The sequence below is a fragment of the Impatiens glandulifera genome, chromosome 2 (genome assembly GCF_907164915.1).
Source record: "Impatiens glandulifera chromosome 2, dImpGla2.1, whole genome shotgun sequence".
NCBI lineage: Eukaryota > Viridiplantae > Streptophyta > Magnoliopsida > Ericales > Balsaminaceae > Impatiens > Impatiens glandulifera.
Genome location: NC_061863.1, coordinates 1,944,504 through 1,965,701, shown reverse-complemented (window position 1 = coordinate 1,965,701; position 21,198 = coordinate 1,944,504). Strand labels below are relative to the sequence as shown.

Here is a 21,198-nt window from a genome sequence, read left to right as displayed (position 1 = left end):
CATGTGGCCTTGTCTCCTCAACATCATGAGACAACTCAAGACCAGAAAGGTCACGTATGTATGCATCAAGCTTTTCACCATCTTCAAAATTCTCAATAGTCTGATCTTCAAGGAATACCACATCCCGGCTTCTCAAAACCTTCTTATCAACTGGGTCATAACACATGTATCCCCACTTTTCATCACCATACCCCAAAAATATGCATTGTCTGGGTTTTGCATCTAGCTTAGACCTCTCATCTTTTGGAATATGCACAAAAGCTCTGCAACCAAAAACACGTAAATAGTCATAATTAACATCTTTACTTGACCAGACGCTTTCTGCACACTTATTATTCAATGGCTTGGAGGGAGAACGGCTGATCACATACACTGCAGTGCTCATGGCTTCAGCCCAGAAATGCTTAGCCAACCTGGTATGGGAGAGCATATTCCTCATCCGTTCCAACATTGTTCTGTTCATCCTCTCTGCCACACCATTTTGTTGTGGAGTCTTGGGCACAGTCTGTTCATGTCGAATACCCTGCTCTTTGCAATAATCATCAAATGAGCCTATGTACTCTCCCTCATTATCTGACCGCACCCTCATCAGTTTTCTTCCTGTCTCTATTTCAACCAGCTTGTGAAAGACCTCAAACCTTGCTGCAACCTCATCCTTGGACTTTATAACATAAGCCCAAACCTTCCTAGATGCATTGTCTATGAAGGTTACAAAATAGGAAGCACCGCCTATGGATTTAATCTTCATAGGACCACAAACATCTGTATGGACCAATTCAAGGACATTCTTTTTCAGTTCAGCTTTTGACTTACTGAAGGAGACTCTGTTCTGCTTACCCTTCAAGCAATGCTCACAATTTTCAAGATGAGCATCCTTGAGATTCAGCAACTCATTCCTCTTGATCAAAACATTCAGCCCCTTTTCACTAATGTGACATAATCTCTTGTGCCACAATTCAGAGGATGACTCCATTAAAACAGAATATGCCGCATCATAGACAATTTTCAAATTTGTCTTGTATAAGGAACAACATTTCTTACCTCGTGCAATAACCAATGAACCCTTGCTTAGCTTCCATGCTCCACCACTGAAAACATTATGGTAGCCTCCATCATCGAGCTTACCTGCTGAAATCAAATTCATTCTCAAATCAGGAACATGTCTTACATCTCTCAATGTCAGGAAGCAGTCCATGTTTGTCTCAATTCTAACATCATCCAGACCAACTATCTTGGACACACCACTATTACCCATGCGAACCTCACCATAATCACCAGCTTTGTAGGACTGGAAGTAACCTTTGTGTGGAGTTATATGGAATGAGGCACCTGTGTCAACAATCCATGCTGTTTCATTTGAAGATGTGCTAAGACAGGAGTCTTGACAGTTAGAAGCATATGTCAGTTCACCATCTGAAGCATAAGCAGATGTATCTGCACTCTGTTCTTTCTTTTCTCTGGGCTTCACTGTACCCTTCGCTTTATCATTTTTAAATTTCCAGCACTCATTTTTTCAGTGACCCATTTTTCCACAGTAATGGCAAGCACCATCCTTCTTTGGAGCTCTAGACTTGCTTCTAGACTTTCCCCTGCTCGAACCACTTCTATTATCTTTTGATCTTCCTCTATCAGCCACCAACATATCAGACTTAGAGGGTTTATCCCCCTTTCGATTCTCCTCATCAAGTAAGGAACTGGTGACAAATGCAATGTTGACTTTACCATTTGGTGCTGAGTTGCTGAGAGTGATAATAAGTGTCTCCCAACTTGCAGGCAAAGATCCAAGGACTAAAAGTGATTCATACTACTCAGTTGATTCAAAATATTTTGAAATTCATTCAAGTGCTCAGCAATTGATTTATTATCAATGTACTTCAGATTCACCAGCCTTCGTACCAGTGCTGCTTTATTCCCTGCTGACCTCCCAGCATAGAGAACTTCAAGTTTGCTCCACACACCATACGATGTAGTCTCATTCTCAACATGGTGCACAACATTTACACCAACCCAGGAACGAATAAAGTTGCAGGCCTTTCTATCTATCTTTTTCCAATCAACCTCTTTTGTAGTTTCAGGTCTAACACCCTCATTTTCAATTGCTTCATTCAAATCATCTGAAACTAACAGATCACTGATCATCAGTTTCCATTGCTTGTAGTTTTTACCATTCAGACTCGCCATATCATTTCTAGATTTCCCCATTATTACTGCCTTAACAACTGACAAAAACACCAGCAAAGAAACCAGTTGATCTCTTCTATGAATTTCGCCAAATAACCAGCAGAGCACTCTGCTCCAATGTTAAAACAGATAACCAATTAATACTGCTCTGATACCACTGTTGGGTTTTGCAACAACAAAACTATGGATCTTCTTAGAAATCAAAACATGCCCTACTCTCAAATGAAAGAAGTGATTACACTAGGAATGATTGGACTACTCCACAATCAAAAACTCCCCCAATCTCTCACTCTGGATCAGCCAAAGAACAAGAAGAAGAAAGAAACCAGAAAACCCTAGATTTGTAATTCACTCTCTCTCTATTTGCTCTGTTATGAGAAAAATACCAAAAAAAAGTATTTATACTCTAACCCATTTTCATAAAAGAAAACCCTGACCCGTTTACCCGGAATTTAAAACCCGCCCACAATGGCAAAGAACACCAACATCACTGTCATCTAGAGAAACTTCGGCGTTTCAAGTCAACTCGTTGTCATCAAATTCCAATGAAACTCCGGCGAATTAAAGTCAACTCATTGTCATCCAGCGAAACTCTAGCGTTTTAAGCCAACTTGCTGTCATCAAATTCCAATGAAACTCCGACAATTAAAAGCCAACTCACTGTCATCCAGCGAAACTCCGGCAATTCAAAGCCAACTCGTTGTCATCCACATTTCATCACATTGGCAACATCCTCTTTAATCTCTGTCCAAGGCTCTATTGCACCCTTTACGTTACATCCCACAATCAGGTGGCTGACATATTCACCAAGTCGATTTGAGGAAGTATGTGGAAAGTTTGGCAGTCTCAACATCAACTACCCAACTTGAGGGGGAGTGTAGAGTTATCTCTATATCCTCCTTGGAAGGAAATAATTTCGAGAATGGAATGTTATCAGTAGCAAATCAATGAGAATAATTGATTTGCTACTTGATTGAAGATTTGTTGTTGATTTTCAAATCAATTATAATTGATTTGATTTTTATATTACTCATTGTTCAAATCAATTGATATGTTTTTATTTTATTCATTGTTTAAATCATTTCATTTTCTGCAAATTATTTTTTTTCCTGCAAATGTAATTTCCATTATTTAAACACTAGACTCCTTATGTATTGAATATTAACAATAAAAATATTATTTTCTCTCTCTCAAAATTTTTACATGGTTCAATACCAATCAGTTTTGAGCATGTTTGTTTAAAACCAAAAATCTAAAAAATCTAAAAAGTTTCAGTTTTGAAATTGGTTAAAACATAGCTAGTGTTCATGTTTTAGTTTCAATTGATTCTAACATGTATAAGGAATCTATTTGTAAGCCCCTTATATTGAATTAAATCTTGAAAAATAAAATCATGCCAAAAAATTGTTCGGCTCAAATTAAACGTTTTCACTATTAAAAATGATCATTATGTTTATGGATGGCAAGGATATCCGTATATCCGATACCCGATTGTTAAATTCAGGTATTTTAAATTAGGTATGGAGTCAAAGACGGGTAGTGAAAAATGAAGTTTTTTATTATTTAGTAAATTATGTTCTTGTTTCTATTGAAATATTCAGTTATATTTTAATTTAATAGAGTCTGTGACTATTTTGGTTTTTGTATAACTATTCTTGTGTCAAGGTTAGAATTTCTTGATTGACTTTTTTTTTTCTATTATAGATAGGCATATAATAGTTCTATTCACAACCCACATACTACTAGCGTTTTTTTAATTAAAAGGCATTAAATCACTTTTATAAATCAATAAACTTATTTGAAATATATTAAATATTTTACTATATTTAACAAGGTTTAGAGAATAAAAGTTCATTATATTATTTATTTATTATTTTTATAAATATTAATATATAATGTATAACACGACTATAAATTAAATAATCATATTAATTCTTACCTTTATTTTATTTGATTTTTTTAACTTTTATAAAAAGAATGATTTTAACACCTCCAAACATGAAAACTATTCAAGTTTCAACTAATAATTCTATCGTTAATATTATTTTTTTTTATTAATTTTGTAGGTTGTAATTTACCTGTGTTGAAAAAGTCTATTTAAGGAGAATTCTTTTTTTGAGAGAACTAATTTAATAAATTTTAAAATCTGTGTTTATTTAAGAATATATACTATCATATTTAAGTTTATTTATATTTTTATAATATGAATGAATTTATATTATGTAGCAATGATTAGTTGTCTATTGTTTAAAAATAAAATATTTATTAATATTTTAAAATCAATTATATTTTGTAATAACATATTAGTTAAATATTATATTTAATTTATATATTTTTATATAATTTTAGTTTAAATGTGTTTAATAAATATAATTATTTTTTATATTTAGTGTCGGTAATGGGGTACCTGTCGGGGATGGGGATATAAATAGAGATACCCGTCAGGTTCGGGATATGGGTCGGGTAGTAAATTGAAAATTAGGTTCGGGGATAGGTACTTTACTACCCGACGGGTAAGGTACCCGTTGTTATCCCTAATTATGATTAGATGAAGCATCGCATGTCTTCAAATCAAAGTATGAAAGCTTCAATCGAAATATCAAAGCCTGTAGTTGGTGTTCTTAATAACCGACCTAGGAATCTAGACATCCGATTGAGGAGTTTAGCCTTGGTCGGATTTCAACCAAGAAAATCAGCCATCTTCTATGCCCGACCGAGAAATCTTAGCATCGGACTGAGGATTCTCACCTTGGCCAGCCAACGCTTGTCTTCTAACCGAGAATTCTATGTTGGTCTGGCTTTCGACCAAGAAAGCTAGTCATACATGGTTTTCGATCGAAGATCAACGTGTGCGACCGAAGTTCAGCCTCCGCGTTTACCAGGCACCTAGACCCGTTGACTCCGGGCCAAATCTGACCCAAACCTACGTGTTCGATCCGATTTGCGATCCGGACACCTACCTAAGGGCAAGATTGTTTGGGGTTTTTAATTTCTAATTGTTTTTTAACAATTAAAATCCCTAAAATATTTTTTAAAAATTCAAATAATAGAAAATAAATTCAAAATAATTTTAAAATATTTTTATAAAAATTATTTAGATAAAGGCCTATTTAAATTTATTTTTTAATTTTAACACCTACCATAGATATTTTTCTCAATAATTCTCAACATTAATAGAGTACTAGCAATTAAATATTATTTTACAATTTTAAAAAACTTTTATATTACTAGAATTTGAAAAATAATTTATTAAATAAAAAGGTAATAAAACTAAATTTTTAAATAAATAGTTAAAATTTTATGAATTAAATATCCGTCTTTAAAAGCATTTTCTTGAGTATCAACAAGTATTGAACTCAACATAATCACTAATTAAATATACAAATAATTTTTATTGATTTTACATTCAATTGACAATTACTCTTTATTCAAATAAATCATTCTTTTAAACTAATTATTTTTTAATGTAAACAAATATTTATTTTGAATATCTTCAAATCTAACCGATTATTTTAAATTTGATTAATAATTAATTTTAAACATAAAAATATATTTGCATAAATATTTTCTCAAAAAAAATGATTTATGGGCGTTACAGGATACATCATTGCCTCTCTGTATATATCTATATAGATTGTCGGTGAATTCTAATTAGATAAGTGCATATGTACAAATAAGGAAATCTAATTATGATTAGAAGCTTGGTATATGTATTGTTTTGTAAAATAATTATTAGACATAAATTTATTTCTTTTGAAAAATATAACACAATCCAAATAATACTGCCATTTAAAACATTGTGTGAATTTCTAAATGAAATAACCATGAAAAAAGTTCTTCTTAGCATAAACGAATAATGAATAAAAAAAAATTATTTTATAAAAAATAATTCTCAATACATTGAACTGTAGAGTGCATATAAAAAATTAATTAATAAATAATATAAAATCAAATCAAAATAAACAATTAATGATTTATATGTCAAATTATATGAAAATTTTATAAAAATAAATTTTCTAGAAAAAATCAACTTTAAGTCCCTTGAAAGATTTATTCAATTGAGTTCTTAAGTTATAAGAGTTCAAATAAAACAAATCGAACGAAATAATAAAACAATATAAGAAGAATTTCTATCAAATATTCAGAATGATAATTAAACTATTTTTAGTTGATTGTTGATAAGTAACACCGATAAAAGTTCTGTCAAATGATAATTGACCATTTAATATATAATAAAAATGTGAAAAACTCGTACAAATTATGGAGAGATAAATGTAAGTGGGAGATGTGAGTCTCCCATGTGAATGAAAGACTAGTTTCAATAATATTTTTTTTAGCACTATCGTTAACACAATTAAAGGATATAAACATTAAATATATAATTTTTGCATGAACTTTAAAAAATTTAAGAGAAATTTTAAAACACTTAATTATAAAAATATTATACTTTAAAAAAACATTTATGATATGGAACTATAGTTGGGAAAATTCTTTTTAAAATAAAAGATCAAATTAGAAAAATGTCATAAAAATATATAAACAAACTTTTTCAATTACAACAGTTACAAACTGTAATTACAAATGATCCGACGAATATTATGAAGCCATCTACTAGAGGACAGTTGGATGAACTATTTTAGGTTTAGTTATTAATTTCTCTTTTATATGTAATAGACCTTGAACTTATTTTATCTTTTCATTTTGGCCCCTGTCTGTTATGCCAGCTATCAATTAGACCTTGAACTTACTTTATCTTTTCATTTTGGCCCTTGTCTGTTATGCCAGCAATCAATAAGTTGTAACTGAATCTATCTGGGTATTTATACTCGGTAGATTTCTCACATTAGGCATGCTGTTGAGTGTAAGAGCTTTTGGCTCACTTTTCTACTTCTCATCTTCTTCATCAATTATCCGGCTATCATTCGTCAGCCTTCTTTCTCTCATCTCGATCTAAAAACGTATCAGTTTGTTTAAAATTATCATGAACTACTAAGGAAGTCAATTATGACATAAAGTTAGGACAAAATAAAATACACAACATATAACTATGGATGAGTATTCAATGAATATAAATGATCTAATATAGTAGATACATTATTATTAGATCAATTGAAATAAGATCATAAACAAATATATAGTATTTAATTATTACTAATATACTATGTACCCTAGATCCGAGCTATCTAGGTCGGAATTAGTACTAGATTCGTTACCTTCTCCCCTTCTAATGGTCTTCATTTCATCAACACGACTCGTATTGCTGTAAATAGGGCTTTCGTTTTTTCCCTTTTGGTTGTGTTTAGATTTTCGCCATTCCATTTTTCTATACCAATGTCTCGTCATCAAAGCACCCAGAAATAAGAACACTAGACTCGTGCACCCTCCTCCAATAACCACAATTTCCACGGCGACCCACTTTCGTTTCCCATCGTGAGGCACGATGCCCCATAAGGCCGCAATGAAGGCTCCAACCATGAAAATTGTTGATAGCCACAACGCTTTGTGATTGATTTTCAAGAGTTCTATCATTGATTTTCTCTTAAAAGGAATAATGCTCACTAAGATGTTCACGATCCCAAGAGAGAAGAACAAGGCCAATATGTTGCACGTCGTAAATACAACAAACGAATTTTTCTTACCTATCATGGCTTTGCCTGTTCTCTGATCGAATCCCCCAGGAGGGTTGACACCTGCGGAACAAATAAAACAAATGTTTGATTCTTTTAGATAGATCCATAATTTGGCAAAGATCACTTGTAGTACTATTAGAAAAAGGGGGGGAAATAGATATGTGCACTACTTATAATATCATGTGTAATATTTATAACCTAATCAAAAATATAGAAACATCAAAATAAAACTCATAAATATATAACCTACTAAAATAGCTTAAACGATATATAAAAAAAATGGGTAGGTTTGGATTACGCTAGTTTCTAACATTAATAATAAATAAATAAAAATAACACATAAAACATCTAACATAAATTAAATATACCTGCTGAAAAGGTTACTGTTGCTATTAAGACCGCAACTATTGTTATTGTATTTCTTGCATTTCTTAGACCTTCCATATGGTGCTCGGTTTGCTTTAACCTACGTCGGCGATGTTGGTGTCGCCTAGAGAGTCGTTCTTGAGGGGATTGTGAAACCCTAGATCGTGGCAATGAATATGACAAACGAATGTTGTCTAAGTCGGGTTCGGGTTCGGGTATTTGTCGAATTTCTCTTGATTTAGGAAGTAATTGGTCACATCTTTTGGCTCCAGATTCTAACAAAGCTGGCACAATTGCAATAGAACCTGAATTGCTAGCATCTGCTTCAATCACATCTAAAGCTGTATAACCTTTGTGATTAAGGACATTTACTTCCACTTTTAACTTGAGAAGATACTTCACCATCTGCCAATAGTTTATAGAAACATCAAGAAAATAAATAAATAAATACACTAGTTGAAAGACATATTAACAGGTTTTGGAAACATTTAATTGTTTGGGTTATCTTTAAATTATAAATAGTAAATAATTTTTGTGGAAACATTTTTTATTATTAAGTATATCTCATTTATTTATGAATTTAAATGAGAAAATTGTTATTGAAATGTAACTTAATTAAATATATATATATATATATATATATATATATATATATATATATTTATAAATTTATTAACGTTTTGTATTCAAATTAATTACCAAAATAAAGCATATTGCATAAAATGTTTCCAAATGAAACATAACTAGATTTGTTTGACAAAGTTAAAATTAAAATATTAATACTTAATACCCTTGATCCATTTTAATTGATACTCTCTTTTCATGAATAACATATATTGTTATTAATAAATAAAAATTAGGCATGATATAAATTTTCTTTCTTGCAATTTTTTTTTTTTTTAGTGTTCTCATAATACTTTTCTAATTATATTAACAAACTAAGAGTAACTATTATTATTTTTAACTAATTAAATTATTCTTTTGTTACTCATGTCTTAAGAGATTTTATTCTCACCTGAGTTAATTTTCCAGCACTAGCGAGATGGAGAACAGTATTTCCCTTGTTATCGGGCAAGTTAAGCATAACTGATATATCGATAGTCTCCACCAAGTATTTGAGGGCTTCATATTGGTTGTTCTTAACCGCCACATGTAGGATCGTCTCTCCACTAACGCTTATGATAACACTAGCAAGATTTATGCTCATGGACAATATCTCATCGATAACACTTACTTGACCTCTTGAAATTGCCCAATGGAGTGGCATTCGACCTTCGTGGTCCAGTGATAATGCTAGGTCTAGGTCGAACCGAAGGAACTCCCTCACGATACCAATGTGACCTTTGCCACACGCTATGTGCAGCGGTGTGCAACCGTTTGTATCGTTCTTAAGTGCAAGTTCGGGTCTAACAAGTAGAAATTCCTTAACCACATCTGTAAAACATAAAATAATTTTTTTGTTTTTTTTTATCAGCAAATCTAATAAAAATCACAAATAACCCAAAATAAAACAAGCTTTAGGTAATTTATTTTTAAGTAAAAATCAAAACTCTTTTATATTAGTTTTGTTAAGCATAAAATTAATCGCTTCATTAATAGTTATAACTATATATTAAAGTCCGTTTGTATATATTAAAATAAAAATTTAATTATTGACCATAACAACCAATAGTGTGAAAGTCATTTGGCCGACATAAAATTCAAAGGCAACCACCATGCACGGTCCCATCCTTTACATTCTCTTTAATAAGAGTTGAAAAAAAACCTAAAAGAAAAAAGCTATAGAAAATTCTAAAAATGATTCATATTTTTGCGAAGATCTCACAAATATTATTTGTGAGACGCAACCCATCAAACAATAAACTTTATGTTTGTCGAAACTATAACTCAAATAAACGTCGAAAACATTTGTCATAATAAAATGGAATCAATTGATAATTTCTTGTTAATTTTTATTTGGTTGTTAGTTTTTGTTCCGTGAGACTAATCAACTTAAAGTTGACTTAAATTATTACTTTGTTATATATTTTTATTTGATTATCTTGTGATAATTTATATTAAATTAAACCATACTTCTAATTGTTTTAGTTTTTCATGAATAATGAATCAAAACGAATGAATTATATTATAACCTAATAGAGTGAAAGAGATCTAATACCAGTGTGACCAGCCGTGGCAGCAGCATGAAGTGAACTAAACTCCAAATCAATCTCCAACATTAAAATCTTAGGGTACTCCATAATCAAAAACTTAACCACATCAATTCTTCCCTTCTCCGCCGCCACAAAAAGCGCGCTCTCCCTTCGTTTGTTAACCTTATACACGCTTATGTTATCTCGGTCATCGAGCAAAATCATAACAATCCCCATGTTACCCTCCCTACAAGCCTCGTGAAGAGGAGTCTCCATTTCACGATTCTCTATCGCCCTTAACTCCGGTCGTCGCCTCACCACCTCGGCCACCATCTCCTTGTGACCGAATCGGGCAGCCAAGTGTAAAACTCCGTTCATCGAACCGGATATTTGTTGATCTAATATGGTCTCATCTTCATCGGCTAGTTTTGTAAGGGCCAATAAGTCTCCTTTCACTATAGCCTCTTGAAGCCTCCTATCCATTCGATCTCGATCTTGATCTCAATCTCAATTTCTTTTCACTAGAATCAAACTAGCTTGAATACTTCATGTAAGTGATAATCATACACATTTATGGTTAAAAAATTGCAATGTTGTGAGGACTGAGGAGGAGTGAAAGGTTTGAATAGAAAGGACAAAGAAACTTCCATTTTATGAGGAAAATGAAAAAAAATAAAAAATAAAGAATTTCTTTTTGTACGCGTAAAATATGCGTGTGTGTATCCAATTAATATATAGGGTTGACTATTAAATTTAGAAACTAACAAAATAATTGAAAATAAGCACATAAATTATTGTTAAATTATAATACTACTAGTCTCTAAACTTTACCCACTTTATATGTTATATATACACAATAAAGTCCATATATTTGACCTTATATGATTATCTAGAAGATTGGTAATGATTCATTGGATATAAGACACTATATTTACATATATTTATTTCACTAATTTTTAAACAATCCGAAGTTCGTGATACCCTAAACAGGAAAAAAAAATATATCATTTTTTTTGTATGATATTTTTGTATATTAATAAAAGTTAACTAATCTAGCAGTACTGTATTATTTTGGTTATGATACATCTAAGAGGGACAATATATATATATATATATATATATATATATATATATATATATATATATATATATATATATATATATATATATATATATATATATATATATATAAATATTGAAATGCCCTAAACGAAATAAATCAATTTATTATTATTTTTCAATTTCGTAATTATATTTTATTAAACAAATATATTAAGTTGTATTATTTTTGACAAAAATAACATAGTTTAGTTTGATAAAGACTTTGTTAACACATATATTGATTTGAATGAACAATTGTTTGAAAACAAAATACTTTACTAAAGTTTCTCAAATCAGGAACTATATGGTTTGGAAGTTGGAGATAATGTTTAATTCTTTTTTAAGTTATCTAATAATATATGACTTGGTTGTGTTGGAATTTATATGAAATACATGTTTTATTCACTATAAGTATTCCCAAAAAAAGAAAATAAAAACGTCAACAGCAGGATTCGAACCTGCGCAGGCAAAGCCCAACAGATTTCGAGTCTGTCTCCTTAACCACTCGGACATGTTGACTGTTTCAAAATAGTTATTTTTATTATTTAGTTGTATAATATTGGTTAGACAAAAATAGTTTAAGCATAATAGAGATATTTACAAAAGTAACAAACAAATCAGAAGAATAGGAACACTACCAAAATAGCTCAAATATTAGCATCAAGTTAATGGATATAAGAGATTGTGTAGTTATTATTTACATAAAAGTCTAGAAAGTTTAGTTCAAGTAAGATTTATCAACATTTTATTATCTAGGTGTGACAATTTTATGCCTCTCAAATAATTTATAACTTCATTTTTTCAAATACTGAGTCAGAAATTAGATATATGATTTGAACCTAATATATATATATAAAAAACAGGGAATTAAATTGAATGGAAAAAAATCTAAAAAAAGGTTTTGGGATTTCGAAATCTTTACTTTTTATTGTCAAAGTTATATACAATATAAGGTATTTTTTTCTTAAAAAGTTTCTAAAGCTGTTAATTTATTATTAAGTGATAAAAAGGAAAAGGCCTATAAGCGATTCGGTTCGGTCGATTTATAGATCAAAATATACAACCAAATCGTTGGGGTCGATTTGCCTAAATCATAAACCGTCGGTTTCGGTTTGATCGGTTTGATGATCGGATTGGTCGGTTTATTCAGTTTACAAATAACTAAACTTAACCTTTGTAAAACAGTTTCGAATTTTTTATAATTTGTAATTTTTTTAAAACGTATACATGGTATAAAACAATGTTAATTGGGCTTCGATCCTAAATCTTAAAACTATTTTGTAAAATGTAAAATTTTGAAACAGTGAAACCTCTAACAAGAAATAGATCATTAAGTATTATTAACTTAAAATATTATGAGAAATAAAAACTGTGTGAGAGAGAAAAAGCTTTTATATAAATAAATGAGGATTAAATTGAAGATGAAGAGCCTCTCCTTCTCTCTCATTCACACAAAAAATCAACACAAACCCAAAAACATAACTTATCGGTTCGGTCGGTGATTCGGTTTGGAAAACAATAAACCAGCAAATCGAACCGAAAGACTTCGGTTCAAGCTATTTCAGACCGTCGATTTTTCGGTTGATCGGTTCGGTTTGTTTTCGGTTAGGTTTCAGGCGGTTTGGTTTGATTTGGTTCGATTCCAGGCGATTCAGTCGGTTTACTTACATAATTTTTTTTATAAATCTATCATTCTTGTATGGGATTAAAAAATAAAAGTGATATCGGAGAAAGTATATTTTCACAAAAGACTAATCTTATTCTTCTTCGTCTTAGGCGGATACATTTGTAAATAAATAAAATATCATCAATTTAATTTGATACATTTATAAATAAATAAAATATCATCAATTTAATTTGATACATTTATAAATAAATAAAATATCATCAATTTAATTATCGAAATTCATTATATTGAAAACGAATTTCAAAACATTGGCAGTTAAAACACTAAATTCGTTAAAATTTGGTAACTATAGTAATATTAATCTTTTATTTATGAATGTTACCTAAATAATTAGGTAACAAAATTTCAAATCGTGAAAATAAAATCCTTTATAATTTTAATCCAAAAAAATCTGAAACGGTGGGTGAGTTGTGAGGTTTGAAAAAAAAAAAGTTCAAAATTGTAATGGTCTGATTTTACATTTCAGCTTTAGATTTGTATTATTAAAGTTTAGTGCTGAAATTGGTTTTATTAATGTATAAGAATAAAAAAAATAGATTCAAATTTTTTGAAAATCATAAATGAAAGAAGATGTAACTTGAAGGAAGCGACTTGCAGGAAACCGCTCTTTTGCTGGTTCAATGAAAAATCAAACAATCAGAGGAATAAGCAGTGTTTTGGGAGAGAGAGAGAGAGTTCTTCAAATGGCGATAATCGGCGACGCACTTCGGCAGGCGTTCATGTCCAATCACGAGTACGACAGTCTCCGCGATGAAGATAAGGCCTGGATTCATCTGCGGCGTCCTCTTTTGATTTGTGGCGTGGCGTTGATTCTTCTCGCCATCGTCGTTTCTACTTCGATTAGCTTGAACATAGTGTTTCCGCGCAACGGTTGGAAGCGTCCTTTCTGCTCCGATTTGCGACTCCATCCACTGTCGATCAATGCTACTGCTTCCGCAGCTGGTAATTCCGATCTATTTTCTGGTTCTTATTCTCTCACGGATCAGGAGACGGTTGATTATTTCTGGACGGTTCTATTTCTGCCTTCATTCATGCTGATCATCTTCTCGGTTGTTTATCTCTTGGCAGGTCAGGTTTTATTCTTATCTTCTTCTACTTGGTTTTACTCTATATGAGCATTACATCACACTATAATTTATACTTGATATAATTCAAGTTTGTCTTAGTATTGATTTTGGTATGATCTTTGAACTGGCTCAATGAATGCATAAATTTCACTAATCTTCTTGGTGATATGCTATTTAGGCTTGTAACTGTTGAATTTGTGCTTGGATGGCTCTGTGATTTAGATTTGCTAGCTAAACGTAAGGTTCACTGTTAATTCTAGCTCGTTTTATCATAAGATCGTGTATATTATTGAATGTTGAAGAGGTTAAACTGGAATAATTGCATACAAAAATGATAAACTATTCACTTTGAGTTTTTTTATTTTTACTTTTTTCATGTATGCTGGAAATATTAGACTAATTTGATCATCATAAGCCAAGACAGAACAACTACAAGTTCTTTCTTATTCATTTGAACTTTGGCAATTCGGGATATAGATCTTTTTTTTTTATGAATGGTACTGAATCTGTATCAGGGCATGTTTGTGAGTTGTGACTGCCAGAATTTGCTATCTCCAATGACACTAAGATAGTTCTCATTGTTATGTTGGAAGAACTTCGCACTAGATAAGTTTTTGAATTTCTTTTTCACGTAAGTTTATGATCTGCAAGACTGCAAATAATTTTTTAATTTCCCAAACTTTGTTGTGTCATGCTTTAGTAGTTGAACGTAACGACCTCATTTTCATTCTATGCATGGGACTTATTCAAAGAAGAAAGTAAATAAATAAAACTTTTGCATGGATCCACAATTAACCAATGTTTGATGAAAACAATTGATATTTTGGTTATTTGGGTTAAATCATCAAGATATGTATTTATAATTGTTGTATTTTAATTGATGATTTGAATTATTTGATGGATGAGTTTATTAGACATTATCAAATTTTGAAGTATTGTGGCCAACAAAATATTATGATCCATAATTTTCATTTATGATTGAACAAAAAAATATTATCAGGCTTTTCTTCTTTGTTGCTTTAGTAATAAGTTTACAGCCTGAAATTCTGTACTATAAGAGCATGATTCTTATTGCTAGTTTGTTACATCATTCATTTATACCTTCTTATATTAGTAGTACCTCAAATTTTCTCAATTACAGGAATTACTGTTGCTTCTTCCTCGCATGCTAGGCACTGGTCTTTAAGTGTTGTTGAGAACAATTATTGTGCCTCAAGACGAGGTAAGTCTTGCAGCTCTCTGTAAATTTAATATCCCTTTCTTTCACTTCCTTTTCTGATGATATCTTACGTGAATTCGTTTTTTGGGGGTTTATTGGGAATTTTATGTGCCATAAATCTAGTTTCTCTGTATACTACCAAGTCTCAAGATGTTGATTGCGAATTATGACAGGTTCTACAAGACAATCCTTAAGCAGTTGACTTTACCTGCAATTTTGAACCTATATGGAAACCAATATTTTGTCACAATCTAGGATTTCAATGGAAAATCGTTAATCTTATAATTGGAAGTGATTTTTATTGGATCATGATCTAAATTATAAATTGATTTTTGTTGCTTCATTTTCTATGCAACTTATGTTTCAAATAACTATCTAGATTGTAGTGTATTGTTTTTGCTTCATTTTCTATAGAGGTTTTACTCTCGATTATGATCAATTCTTTTTTTATAGAGATTACTTTTCAGATTATTGTGTTTTTTTGACAAATATTAACAAATGTAGTTTTTGGGTACCCTTTCTTGCTGCATTAGGCTATGTTTTGATGTGTATAATGAACTAGAATTAGAGTTCCAATTTTTATGTTTGGAGAAATCATTAGATTGCAATTCCAAAGTAGGAAGAATGGTATTGAAACTTAAGAAATATACGAATCAATTCCTTTGGAATTATAATTCTAGTTTATATTCCTTATTTTAAGTCATCAAACAAACAAAAATTTGGAATTGAACCTCCATATCCAATTCTAATTCCGATTCCGCTTGAACTAAACATAGTTTAGTTTTGCATACATGTTAATTTACAGGTTTTGATAGGTTATTTGAATTATTTCTAAACAATCTTCCATCACATCCCAAATAATCTACTTTTTCATCAAACAAGATTTTGAACTCGTAACTCAATTTTTTTCATGTAACACAACTACACAAGATAAAAGAAGCTCTACTCTTTGAGCTTGTTTTATTTCAATGGATGAAAAGGTTCATTATTTGTGTTTCTTTGTGTTAAAGGACTAAAATATCCTTTATATTTGATATTTTAAAAATTGGATAAAGAACATACATTTGAGAAACGTAACTTGGTTATCTGCCTACCCAAAAAGCTTGAAAACTAAACTAAACTAAACTAAACTAGGATTCGGAAAGACTAATCCTTGATTGGATTGTGTTATTTGAATAATCTTCAAATAACCCACCATATTTTCATCCATCCTCTCTTCGATCACATCATGCAAATTCAATTAAAATACTAACATACCCTCTATATCAATAACCCACTTTTTCATAACTCAAACATTAACAAGGTTATTTAAATAACCCTATAGGATTAGGAAAAACTAAATCATGAGCCGGAATTGATATCGGGTCTGTTTGGATTGAGTCAACACGATCCATTGCTGAGGTGAAGATTTGATGATTGAAAAGACCTTTTAACAGATTGACTTGAGAATATAAACTATTTTTTTGTACAATTTTTATGGATTATTAGATTAAGCTGAAATGATTATTGAATGTAGGAGGAGTGCGATGTTTATGCATCATAAACAGGGTGTTTGCCATAATATTTGCTCTTGCAGCCATATTTCTCGGTTCAACTCTCCTGACTCTAGGGAGCAGATGTTCATGGCCTCTGTTTTGGTGCTACGAGATTGTTTTGTGGAGTTTCGTCGTTTTATTCAGTGGGACCGCTTATCTCTTGAGAAGAAAAGCTTCTTCTGTTGCGTTTGATGAAGGAGGGGGCGGACTTAATAATATTGGTATAGAAATGCTGGAAGCAAATCCAGTGGCAATTACATCAGAGGTTGTGGCTTCTGTAAATCAAAGTTTTAAAATGTGGATGGGATCATCTTATCTATCTTCCGATGATGATTAACCGAAATAACTACCAGGTAACTTTCTGCCCGTTTCTCATACTAATATGCGGAATATATTGAGTTGATGAAAATGTGAACTTACTAAAGACTATAACTTTCATTTAAGAAGTAGTAGTAAGAATAGTACTAGCCTACTAGGAAGTGGTTATTTGTAAAAAAATATTACAATCTTTCCATTTACCATTCTCAACTTTAGAGTAAATATGGGAAACCAAGTGTAAATTGAAGCAGATTTATAAAGAGTTCTAATCCAGTTGAAGGGATAAATCAAAGTTTTAAAATGTGGAATGTTGAGGATGGAGATTAATCAAAGTTTTATTTATTTATTTTAGGAAGCTAGGACTAGGAATCGAACCTTTGGACATTTGTTTATTAGGCACGACTCTTTCCACTAGTAATTCGTAAATTTACAATTATGCCCTTTTATCATTCTTGGACGTTTTTATTGACAAATGACAGATTTTGTAAGATTGATTGTTTTAAATAGAACTATGTTTTTTTGTGTGGTAGTATAACATTTGAAGGAAAACAAAACAAAGATTTTGGAAGTTTAAAATTGTAGGTGACGTTTGGTAAGTTACATTTAAAGTTCACAATTATATTTAAAATTTACAAGTTAGTTATATTATAAAGATGTTTAATTTGATTAGTTTTATATCTATAGTAAAATCAATAGTATAACTTATATTTTGATAAAGTATAAATTAGTAACACTCTATGACTAGATTCGAGAAAGTATTAAATTTTTAATTATTAAGTTTTAATTATTTTTTAATTTCAGTATATATTACTTACTTTTTTTAAATAAACTTATTTTAAAATTTAAATACTAAAAAAAACTATTTATTTTAATAAAAAAATTCACACGTTTGATTATAATTATCATCTATCTTATTAAATACTCATTAGTTCAATGATTTTAAAAAATATATTATCTTTTATATTTTAAACTAAATTATAAAATTTATTTGATATAATATTAATAATATTTAAACTAATTAATATGAATTTAAAATAACTTAAAATTTAAATAAAGTTAATTAAAAATAATATTAAAAAAGCAATTAATAAAGATAAAAATAAATTAAAATAATAAAATCTAATTTTATTCTTATATTGAAATCTTATTCTATTTAATAAATATATATATAAATTATACAGTTATATCTTATCTTATATTTTCAATCAAACAATAATAATATATATATTTTATAACCTTTAATACCTCCTTCCAAACCATAAAAATATATATTATGAAATAATACAATAAATAAACGTAAGAGTTGTTAAATCATCCAATGGTCAAGATTTGAACATGTACACATTAATAGTTTTAAGCAATAACGATTCGATATTTTTTTATTTTTCAGCACATATTAAAATTTGAATGTTAGAATGTAAAATTTGAAAAAAAAAATAAGAAAAGGCAATTCATTTATTATTTAAGTTTCTTAGTTATTTCAAATAGAAAAAATTATATTAAAAAAATAATAATAATTATGTGTCTATCAGTTAAAAATTCTCTACATATTTATAAAAATCACCTAAATTTAACAATTTAAATTTAAAATCAAAGAAAAGCAAAGATCCTAACAACATAATTGAGTCAGAGAAACCAAAACTTAAATAAAAATGAGCAATCATTCCCATGATCATAATAAATATTACAAAACCATAATTCTCTCAAAACAAGTTCAGAAAATCCAACTTCTATAGCTCCAACCAACTTCAAGAAAGGTTAAAAAAAACAAGACAATGGCTTCCTTACTTAAGATGAAGCAGCAGCTCCCTTCTTTCTTGGTGCTGCCTCGGTACCTAATCAGTATAAACATTGAATAATTAAATTAATAAAACGAGTAAAAAAGTTACTTTACTTACTGTCAACCATAAAAAAGGAATAGAAGAAAGTTTTACCCTCTCTGAACCCAGTCTTGAACCTCCTGGTAACATTACGGAGATACCTCATGCGACCAGTTCCGGTTGTCTTCCTCCTGATTGCCTTCACACTCCAGTTATCTATAAAATTCAATGATAGATTAAAAACATGTATATAAGACAGGCTAAGCTCAAGTTTACAAATTGGATCAATTCAGATTCAAATCAGATAAGATGTTTTATCACATGAATTAAGGCACTAGTCATTTTCTTTGTGTAAACAACCAATAAACCGTAATATAATCCAAATCAGAGTAATGGGTACAACAAAAGACAATAAAAACATTCAAATTGAAATGGAAGAACTCAGAGCTTGATCAACCATTGTAATGAACAAACAACTTATAAACACTAATACAATCCATATCAGAGTAAAAGCATTCAAATTTAAATGAAAGAACTCTGAGCTTGATAGTGAGTGATGATTACATGATGAGCAACCATCCAAATCAATAATCTTTTCAATAGATTCTACAAAACATGGAAATGATAATCAGCAAACAACTAATAAACCCTAATGCAATCCATATTTGAGTAATAAGTACAACAAAAAATTGAAATTTAAGAACTCTGAACTTGATTAAGAGTGATGAATCATATGATAAGCAAAAATCCAAATCAATCTACATTTCAATGGTTTCTTACAAACATCGAAATCATCAACCATTGTAATGAACAAACAACCAATAAACCAAACCCTAATACAATCCATATCAGAGTAATTGGCACAACAAAGAACTGTAATGGAAGAACTAACATCTTGATAAGATTGATGATAAGCAACAATCCAAATCAATCAACTTTTCAATAGCTTCTAGAAAACATGGAAATCATCAACCATTGTAATGAGCAAACAACTTATTTAACCCTAATACAATCCATATCAGAGTAATAGGTACAACAAACAACAATAAAAACATTCAAATTAAAATCCAAATCAAATAAACAAAGAAACCAACAGAAGCCTATGAAACTAAAACACAGAACAATCTAAACATTTGAATCTAAGATAACACAATCAATCACATGAATACTAAACAAATTCAGAATTCAGATATAGAGAAATAGAATGCTTACATGTCCTCTTGCGGGCGGCAGGGAAGGCACAGGCAGAGCATCGGCTCTTCTGAAGATGGAAACTACGGCGGCCGCATCTCACACAGAGTGTGTGAGTCTTGTTCCTCCTCTTACCAAAACTTCCAGTACCTTTTCCCTACAAGATCGAATAAATCGTCATACATTCATTCATACGGAAGATGATAATCATTCATCGAATAGGATGATGATGATCAAGTGAGAAAGAGAGAGAAGAAGGTACCATTGCGGTTCGTTGGCGTGAAAACCCTAGTCTTGGATAACATCTTTGCTTGAAGCGTTTATATATGTCAAGTTAGGGTTACGAATGGAAAACGGGTCGGGTTCTTGGATCTATTTAATCGGATGGTCTTTCTCTTCTTGCAGATGGGTTAAAAATATGGTCGGATTTTATATATATATATATATAAAAGTTATGTTTTGATTTTTTAAATGTAAATTTTATTTTATTTTGATTAAAATATATATTTTTTAATTATAATTTCTACTACAAACATTTATTTTTTAATAACGGTAAGTAAAAATTAAATTCATAACTTTTACTCTTAATTTTTATCATTTAATTATTCTAATAAAAAAATGTAATATTCTAAACCATAAAGTTCAAATAAATTATGTATTGGTATGATATTTTTTTATTGATTATGAACAAATTTTATATTTATTATTATTATTTTAAATTCACATTAGTCTATTAGGTAACTAATTTTTTATTTTTTTTGGTTCAAATTTACAAACAAAACAAAACGGTAAAATATTTATTGAAATATTCTATAATATAATTTATAAATTTATCAAATTTTATTTTTTTATCCACTTTTTACTTTTAGTTTAGTTTAAAAAGTTTCAATTAATTAAATTAAACTTTCATATTAAATATAAATAAAATTACCTTTACCTTTTATTTTATCA

The 21,198-nt window shown here is 30.0% G+C and overlaps 3 protein-coding genes and 1 non-coding gene across 4 annotated transcripts; 1 reads left to right on the top strand and 3 right to left on the bottom strand.

The window, feature by feature from the left end:
• Positions 1-7,285: 7,285 nt before the first annotated feature.
• LOC124927355 (ankyrin repeat-containing protein At5g02620-like) lies at positions 7,286-10,905 on the bottom strand. Its single transcript, XM_047467759.1, has 4 exons — positions 10,336-10,905; positions 9,193-9,611; positions 8,180-8,582; positions 7,286-7,871 (listed from the first exon to the last, which is right to left on the bottom strand). The coding sequence occupies exons 1-4, from the start codon at positions 10,790-10,792 to the stop codon at positions 7,333-7,335; spliced, it is 1,818 nt and encodes a 605-aa protein (XP_047323715.1). The 5' UTR covers positions 10,793-10,905; the 3' UTR covers positions 7,286-7,332.
• A 942-nt stretch (positions 10,906-11,847) lies between these two features.
• On the bottom strand, positions 11,848-11,929 carry TRNAS-CGA. Its single transcript has one exon. It is a non-coding gene; the product is annotated as a tRNA-Ser (tRNA).
• A 1,746-nt stretch (positions 11,930-13,675) lies between these two features.
• On the top strand, positions 13,676-17,558 carry LOC124927565. The gene is made up of 3 exons (XM_047468007.1): positions 13,676-14,165; positions 15,306-15,386; positions 16,900-17,558. The coding sequence occupies exons 1-3, from the start codon at positions 13,718-13,720 to the stop codon at positions 17,253-17,255; spliced, it is 885 nt and encodes a 294-aa protein (XP_047323963.1). The 5' UTR covers positions 13,676-13,717; the 3' UTR covers positions 17,256-17,558.
• Positions 17,559-18,857: 1,299 nt separating this feature from the next.
• On the bottom strand, positions 18,858-20,564 carry LOC124926780 (60S ribosomal protein L37-3-like). The gene is made up of 4 exons (XM_047467075.1): positions 20,510-20,564; positions 20,269-20,404; positions 19,171-19,272; positions 18,858-19,071 (listed from the first exon to the last, which is right to left on the bottom strand). The coding sequence occupies exons 1-4, from the start codon at positions 20,510-20,512 to the stop codon at positions 19,025-19,027; spliced, it is 288 nt and encodes a 95-aa protein (XP_047323031.1). The 5' UTR covers positions 20,513-20,564; the 3' UTR covers positions 18,858-19,024.
• Positions 20,565-21,198: the final 634 nt, after the last annotated feature.